Source organism: Littorina saxatilis, linkage group LG12, assembly GCF_037325665.1.
Source record: "Littorina saxatilis isolate snail1 linkage group LG12, US_GU_Lsax_2.0, whole genome shotgun sequence".
Taxonomy (NCBI): domain Eukaryota; kingdom Metazoa; phylum Mollusca; class Gastropoda; order Littorinimorpha; family Littorinidae; genus Littorina; species Littorina saxatilis.
In genome coordinates, this window is record NC_090256.1 from 11,808,573 (window position 1) to 11,816,979 (window position 8,407).

At 40.5% G+C, this 8,407-nt stretch overlaps 1 protein-coding gene across 1 annotated transcript; it reads left to right on the top strand.

Moving 5' to 3' along the window:
* Positions 1-553: 553 nt before the first annotated feature.
* Positions 554-7,922, top strand: LOC138981254 (enkurin-like). Its single transcript, XM_070354095.1, has 4 exons — positions 554-732; positions 3,803-3,948; positions 5,386-5,615; positions 6,978-7,922. The coding sequence occupies exons 1-4, from the start codon at positions 671-673 to the stop codon at positions 7,293-7,295; spliced, it is 756 nt and encodes a 251-aa protein (XP_070210196.1). The 5' UTR covers positions 554-670; the 3' UTR covers positions 7,296-7,922.
* Positions 7,923-8,407: the final 485 nt, after the last annotated feature.

Sequence of the window (8,407 nt, forward strand, 5' to 3'; positions counted from 1 at the left end):
CCTTTCGTCACTCTCAGTCGCAAAGGAGACACAACGATTTGTGTAGGTTCTGTAGATTTATTAACAGCTGGAACAACGGTGACAATATCTCTCAGCACAGTGTAAGAAAGAACAAGTGCAAGACTGGTAAAGAACAACAATACGTGTGCGCAGCCCTACTTATATAGTTAATGGACATACGAGAATATTCGGGAAACATCGACACTAATCTGGTTAGATCTACACAGTTCCATCTGTTCGATGAGCGTCTACGCTTACGTCATGAGTGACTGCGCACTAGATCAAAGTAAGTTCCATAATGTTCTATATCCTTCCATTCGATTCCAGTGGTATCTAGCGATCTCCACAACAATTTTGTTGATTCTATATAATATCAGACTCATCATTTGCCAATTATTTAATTCATTCATTGATCTTAGTCTATCTATTTATTTGTAAGCGACTACGCCGTTAGTATTTCTACGATCGACCGGCTGCAAACAACGGCATTGGGAAGAAGGGAGGTAAGTGCAGACCTCCTCTGTCGGGCTTACTTCCCCTGAGTGTAGTCATAGGTGACGCCACTACAACTGCTTGGCAACGCGCTTGGGTAGACCATTTTGGTGTGAAACGAAAACAATTCGCGTGTGGTGCCAAGCAAAACGCTGTGTTTGCTGGATAAAGAATCATCATGGATACAAGCATATACGCACTACTCCCTGAGGAGGAAAGGAAGGAAGAAAAACCGAAAAGGTGAGTGCGCTGTAAGAGCGAATTTTGCCAGTGAACCGGCCGAACATTTCAGCATGTCTTCTTCTTCAATCTTCTTCTTCTTCTTCTTCTTAGTGATAGGTAGCCAACATCAGCATGGTGATGAATCTGCTACGCTTGGGTGATGGTGGTTCCGGTCTATTGCTTGGTCAGGGGTGAAGTCTTTTCTCAGTGCTGGGAGTGCGGGAGGTGAACGTTGTCACTTTTAATACGTTCACTTGTTCGTCCATACCACATCGGTTGCTATTTTAACAACGTGAAAACGTCGTTACAGATGTTGGTTAGAATTCAGTATTCAGTATTATTACTTATGAGTGTGTGAGTGTGTTCAAATTCTTCCTCAAAAAGTGCAGACAGAATGTTAACAATCACAATGTGAACTCATTTTGTGTTGTTACCACTGTATTAGTGTATACGGTATCGCTCCTAAATTCCGAGTACATTTTAAGTCTAACCGTTTTAAACTGTCACTTTAAACATATATACACATTACCTACTATTCTATAGATTTGGAAGATATAAGTGAACATAGTCACAGACATGCGAACAGAAGTGCGTGTTTACACAAACTGACAAAGACACACACAGACACACACACACACACATACATACATACAGACAGCTTTCTCTTCCCTTAGGTCCACCTCCATAGGCTCTCCACGGGGTACAGTTATCTCCCCTGTGTTGTTCACACTCTACACTAACGACTGCAGTGGTACTGACTCCACCCTTCTTATCAAATATTCAGATGATACAGCGCTAGAAGATCTCTCCAATAGTGACGCAACTTACTTTGCAGAAGTAGAACGTTTCAACGCCTGGTGTAAAGACAACGTTTTAGGCCTAAATGTGACAAAGACCAAAGAACTTCTGATAGACTTTAGAAGAAACCCTGCCCCTGTCCCTAACCTGATGATTGATGGTGTGACTGTTGAGCGTGTGACTGAATATAAGTATCTTGGCACAGTTATCGATGATAAGCTGTTCTTCAATGCAAACACCACCCTCATACACAAAAAATGTCAGTCACGCATCTCCTGGCTTCAGAAACTTAGGAAGTTGAATGTGAACCCTTCTATCCTTCAAACTTTCTACCGCTCTTTCATCGAGTCTGTCATCACTTTTGGTTTTGTGTCCTGGTATGGAGGTCTGAGTGTAAAGAACAGGAATGTCTTAGTGCGAATGGTGAATGTCAGTAGCAAGGTGATTGGCAGGCAGCAAGCAAGTGTGGAGTCCCTGTATGAAAAGCGTGTGGTGAGAAAGAGTAGGCGGATAGCTTCAGATAGGTCCCATGTCCTTGCCCACCTCTATGAACTCCTTCCCTCTGGCCGTAGACTTCGCAGGCACAAAGCTAGGACACTCAGGCTGCAAAACAGCTTCATCCCCAAATCCATCACCCTTGGCAACATGTAAACACATCCACATACCCGACTCAGCCCCTCTTCTGCCAGTGCAATCAGTAGTAATGTACATGTATGTATTGGTTTTATGTACGTCCGTATATTTTCTGTGATATATTGTATGCTATGATTTTTTGCAATGATGTTTAGCCATAGTCCGTTATACGCGTAGGTGTGCAAGAATATACATGTAAGCGCAGTGCTTTAAAGATGTCCATGTGGGAATGTGTAAGTGGGCGTAGTCGAATGTCCATGTGGGAATGTGTAAGTGGAGCATATAAGAATGCCCATGTGTGAATGTGTAAGTGGAGCGTATAAGAATGTGTAAGTGGAGCGTGGTCGAATGTCCATGTGTGAATAGGTAAGTTGAGCGTATAAGAATGTCCATGTGTGCGATGTGTAAGTGAGACATGGATGTGTTCATGTCTGAATGCGTAAGCACAATGCAAGGAATGTCCAGAGAGGTATGTGGGAGGTGTGTTTATAACCTGCCCTGTTATATAGTGCTATATGTCTTATGTAAAATCAATGTCTTGTTTGTATTATTGTTATGTACCACGCCTGAATTTCTCTATGAGATAATAAAGTATTCTTATTCTTATTCTTATTATTCTTATACATACATACATGCATACATGCATACATACATACATACATACATACATATACATACATACATGTACATACACACACACCTCATACAGCACCTGCAAAGACATACAAACCATGTATAAACTATTATTTGGACTTTTAATTGTGACAAAACATAACGTTACGGTCACTGATCTTCGACCAAGCGGTCTTTACAGTGGACATTCCGGCGAACGCTTATAACACAGTAAATAAACTTATCTGACAAATCTTCCAGAAGCTCGTTCAGAAGGCATGCACAAGCGAGACAATGATTAATTATGAAACTAAGAAAGGAAATTACATCAGCGTCAAAAGCTTGTTTCATTGGTAAATAGAACACAGCGGGAGAAGTCTAAAAAGAGATTTCATCATTAATCATTGTCTTGCTTGTTTCTTCCGAACGAGCTTCTAGGCGATTTTTCAGTTTTCAGAAATAGTAAAGTGAATATATATGATAAATTGCGTTGCTAAATTTGCTTGTGGTCGGTCGGTATATTATTTGAATATATTATCAAGAATTATCAGGTGTACTGAAACTAATGCATCTTATCTCAAAGAGCAATGATTTTCAAAGATCAATAGTATCTTTTTGTGTTGAGGTCTGGAATTGCTAAAAAGAAAACACAAGGCATGAAGAGAGAAAGAGATGAAATTAAATCAAATTTTATTTTCAAGAATTGTGGCATATAAGTATTACAAACAAGCTTTTTTTTCAACCAGCCCTCAACTGGAGAGAGAGAGAGAGAGAGAGAGAGAGAGAGAGAGAGAGAGAGAGAGAGAGAGAGAGAGGGAGAGAGAGGGAGAGAGAGAGAGAGAGAGAGTGAGAGAGAGAGAGGGAGGAGAGAGAGAGAGAGAGGGAGAGGTAGGAGAGAGAGAGAGAGAGAGAGAGGGAGAGAGAGAGAGAGAGAGAGAGAGAGAGAGAGAGAGAGAGAGAGAGAGAGAGGAGGGAGGGAGAGAGAGAGAGTTGTACATGAGAATTGTGTCCATAACCATGAAAACAAATGTTAATTGCTTTGCAGATACACTTCCAAATTCCGACAGACAGCAAAGGAGGAGTATGCTGGAGGCCGGGGTAACTATCGCACCATGGGACAGGCCAAAGTGCCTGTACCTACCACAGACAGCTACCTCAAGAAGCATGAAAAGGAGCCTGTTTTACCCAGGAGTGAGTATAATGGAACCTTTCCCTCTTGTCTAGCTGCATTCTATTTTCCTTCTTAATTGTTTTTCCCTGTGTGTATGTTGTGCATTTTTTGACTCACATGCGAAGCAAAAGTGAGTCTATGTACTCACCCGAGTCGTCCGTCCGTCCGTCCGGACGTCCGTCCGTCTGTCTTTAACGTTGGATATTTCTTGGACACTATTCAGTCTATCAGTACCAAATTTGGCAAGATGGTGTATGATGACAAGGCCCCAAAAAACATACATAGCATCTTGACCTTGCTTCAAGGTCAAGGTCGCAGGAGCCATAAATGTTGCCTAAAAAACAGCTATTTTTCACATTTTCTCTGAACTTTTTGAGATTCAATACCTCACCTATATATGATATATAGGGCAAAGTAAGCCCCATCTTTTGATACCAGTTTGGTTTACCTTGCTTCAAGGTCAAGGTCACAGGAGTTCTTCAAAGTTGGATTGTATACATATTTTGAAGTGACCTTGACCCTGAACTATGGAAAATAACTGTTTCAAACTTAAAAATTATGTGGGGCACATGTTATGCTTTCATCATGAGACACATTTGGTCACATATGGTCAAGGTCACTTTGACCCTTATGAAATGTGACCAAAATAAGGTAGTGAACCACTAAAAGTGACCATATCTCATGGTAGAAAGAGCCAATAAGCACCATTGTACTTCCTATGTCTTGAATTAACAGCTTTGTGTTGCATGACCTTGGATGACCTTGACCTTGGGTCAAGGTCACATGTATTTTGGTAGGAAAAATGTGTAAAGCAGTTCTTGGTGTATGATGTCATTGCTAGGTTTAGTTATTTGACCTTGACCCTGAAGGTCAAGGCCATGTAAAGGTCAAGGTCAAGCATGTGAGTCGTATGGGCTTTGCCCTTCTTGTTTACCCCATGCAGGGATACCTTCTGTCAGCTAATATACCTTCATTGGATGAATTAGTCATTTTCATTTCATTGAAGGGATGCATGATCACTACAAGCTTGTATGTTGATGGGATTAAAATGTCATAATCATCTCCATGAAGGAATTTTATTTGCAAGCTCGTATGTTATAATATCATAAGCTCTGGCTTCGTTCGATAACCGATAAGGGATGTAGGAAAAATGGCATCAACAGTTATAAATTTAAGAAGACAGAAACTTATTCCAGATTGCCGAAAACATTGCTGTCATTTGTCATGGTGGGAGGAAGGTGAATGACGCCAAGGACTGACTAAAACTGATTAGGAATATTGCCTAACCTAACACGGCCAAATCATCAAACTGTGCCCACCATTATCTACCCCCCCCCCCCCCCCATTACCACCCATCCCCATCACACACCACCCTACCCCCCCAAACAAAAAAATGACTTTAAAAGAACACTCACGAAAAACATATTCCTCTATGATTATTATTGTCACTGTTGCAGAGGAGGAGTTCCACTACCCAGACGAGGCCTACAACAGACCGCCTGTTCCAGGACGAACAAACCAGCCCCTGATGGGTCTCAAGACCAACAAGAACTTCATCACCACCAACGCTGTAGAGAACATCACCTCCGTGCCCAAGAAGCCTGCCAAGAAATTCGTCGACACAAAGAACGGAGATGCACACAACCTCATCCCGTCCGGCCTGCAGCCCGTCTTTGTTCACAAAAAGGTGAACATTTAAAACAAAAAAATTATTTACAGTCTCTTGTCTCATGAGATGATTAGAAGAGTGCCAATTGATAACCCATCTGTTTTTAATTCCAAGAAAAGGGGGGTTTTGAATTAATGATAGAAAAAATACAATAATTAGTTGGAAAAAATAATTAGGAGCCCTAATTCACTTTAGGGTGCATTTTGTAGTACCCTAAGATGTTCTTGTTCTGTCATTGTTGAATTGTTGATTGATTCATTGGATTGGTAATGCCTATGCTGTGTAAAAGATATACAGTGTGGTCACAAAAAACCGCCCTATTTTCTGTTTCAGATCTCATTTTTTACTGCAAAGTGAGATTTAGACAATTTGTTCCCCAAACAATAGCAGAATGATGGGAGATTATGTCTTGCAAATTTGGTAGAAATTGGTTCGTCGTTAGTAGTTGATAATATATATGCTCTATCCAGGCTCCTCTTCAAAAACTGCTGCAACACGAACGTTGAAGTTGTCCATGACTCGTCCAATCATGTCAGCTGTCAGCTTGTATGCGCCTGATTTCCATTCTGATGTTGTCCTACTTACAGAGCTGCCAGGGTCGGGGTATTGTTGTCGTATATTCTGTCCTGGGTATACCCCCACAGAAAGTAGTCGGGTGGGTTGAGATCAGGGGAGTAGGGTGGCCAAGGGAAGTCAGTGCGTCGTGAAATGAGCCTCGCCAGGGAAGAGGAGGCTGGATAGAGAATAAGTGGATAATGTGTTGCTGTAAGTTTATTGTTACATTATTTTGTTAGAATGTATATGTATTTGATGTTTAAATAGCATGGTTTTATTCATAGTTAATATGTAAAGCGCGGAGAGCTTAGTTTACTGTGGTTCGCGCTATATAATCTGTCATTATTGGTATTATTATATTATATATTATCAACTGCTAAGAACAGACCAATTTCTACCAAATGTGCATGACATAATCTCCCAGCACACTGCTATTGTATGGTGAAGAATTTTTTTTAAATTTCTCTTTGTAGTCAAAAATGAAATCACGGAGAAAATATGGCGCTTATTTTGGACCACCCGTTTTGCCCTTTATCTGTTATTCCCATGAAAATATGCAAAACTGAGCTATTGAGTGTGGGTAAAAGACAATGAAATTATTGAAGAAGCAAAAGGATGGACACAGATGTACAGGAAACCATGCAGCTGTAGAATTGATGCAAGTGCTGGAAGAGACACAATTAAGGGTTTGGTTTGGTCTCAATTGTCATCAGGGCAGTACGTTTAACACAGTCATGGCACAAAACAATCATTTAAGGCAGGCCCGGGCTCAAGCAGTATAATGCTTATAATATGTGGCACAAGTTTTATTGCCTTTTTTTCCAGAACTTCGGAGAAGTTCCAGTGTACCTGAACAAGCGTAATGAAGAGGTGAAGCGAGCGCAAGAAGAATATGATGCTTACGTTTCCGAACACTTCCGCCGGGGAGCTCTGCGATCCTTGACGAATGACGAGCGGCAGATCATCATTGACGGCCTCAAGGCCAACTGGGAGGACGTTCACGAGCGATACCAGGGCATCTCCGTCGTCACGGATACTACACCCAAGAAGAACCGCAAAGAGAGGATGGAAGCACACATGAAACAGCTGGAGAAAGACATTGAAATGTTTGAGAAGTTCACCACAATCTACATTGGAAACTGAGTTTTGTATCGCACACAGTTAGACTTCATTTTAGGATTGGAAAGAGTTGAATATGTGCGCCTTGAATATGTGCGCAATATAAATTGCATAATTTTTTTTTTTTAAATAAAAAAAATCCCTGCGCTTAGAACTGTACCCTCGGAATACGCGCGATACAAGCCTTATATTGATTGATTGATTGATTGTTATTATCAGCCTCTGATGTGGGTCATCAGCAGTGTTTTGCAGGGGCTCCAAGTTAAAACACAACTTGTTCAGATTCATCCATAGAATATCAATCAGGGAGGTGAAACTCAAGTGACACTAAAAAAAACCACCTGAGGGTTTATTGTTTTTCAGTCCTTTTGGGGGGTTTTCTCATTTTACTTTAGCAGTTTTGGTCTATAAAACTAGTGGAAAACAACAACAAAAACAAGAAAAAGAGAAAAGATAGTGGGACTATGATGAAAAGAAGAACTCAAGCAGTTTAGTTGAGATGTGCAACTTAACTTTTGTACATGGGGAAATTAAGCTGGCAGTTCCAAAAAAATATAGCGTTGAATACAAATGAGTTTATGACTATTGTGTACATGTTATTGTCGCTATTGTACATATTTATTCAATAAATTGTCACCTGTCATCCCACTGGTTTCTTTTGTGAAGGGTTATGCTTTCCACAGATATAATACACTTGTGATGCATACATGTTACTTTATTTATCTGTTGGTCAGCCGTTTTGCCTGTGTAGGCACACTTTGTTGTCTGCTTGCTTGTGTGTCTGTCTGTGTTTTTTTTTCGTTTTTTTTAATATCATAAGGCCTAAAAAAAAAAAATAGGTGTGGTTACGGTAACCCGACCTACCCTATTTTTAGGGGCCAATCCTATAACTTTTTATTACATTTGTGAAAAAAAAAAGTGCAGAAAACGCAATGAAAGCGAAAGCGCTCGAGTCGCACACTTATTTCCCTGTCAAGTAGGTTTAATTTGTACACATTAGAAAAAAAAGTAAACAAAAAAAAAGTGATTGCCTACCTTCCTACCCTATTTTTTTTGGCTATGTTACCGTAACCACACCTATTTTTTTGGGGGGGCCTAACACCAAAAAGACCTAAGATTTTAATTTTTTTCATAAT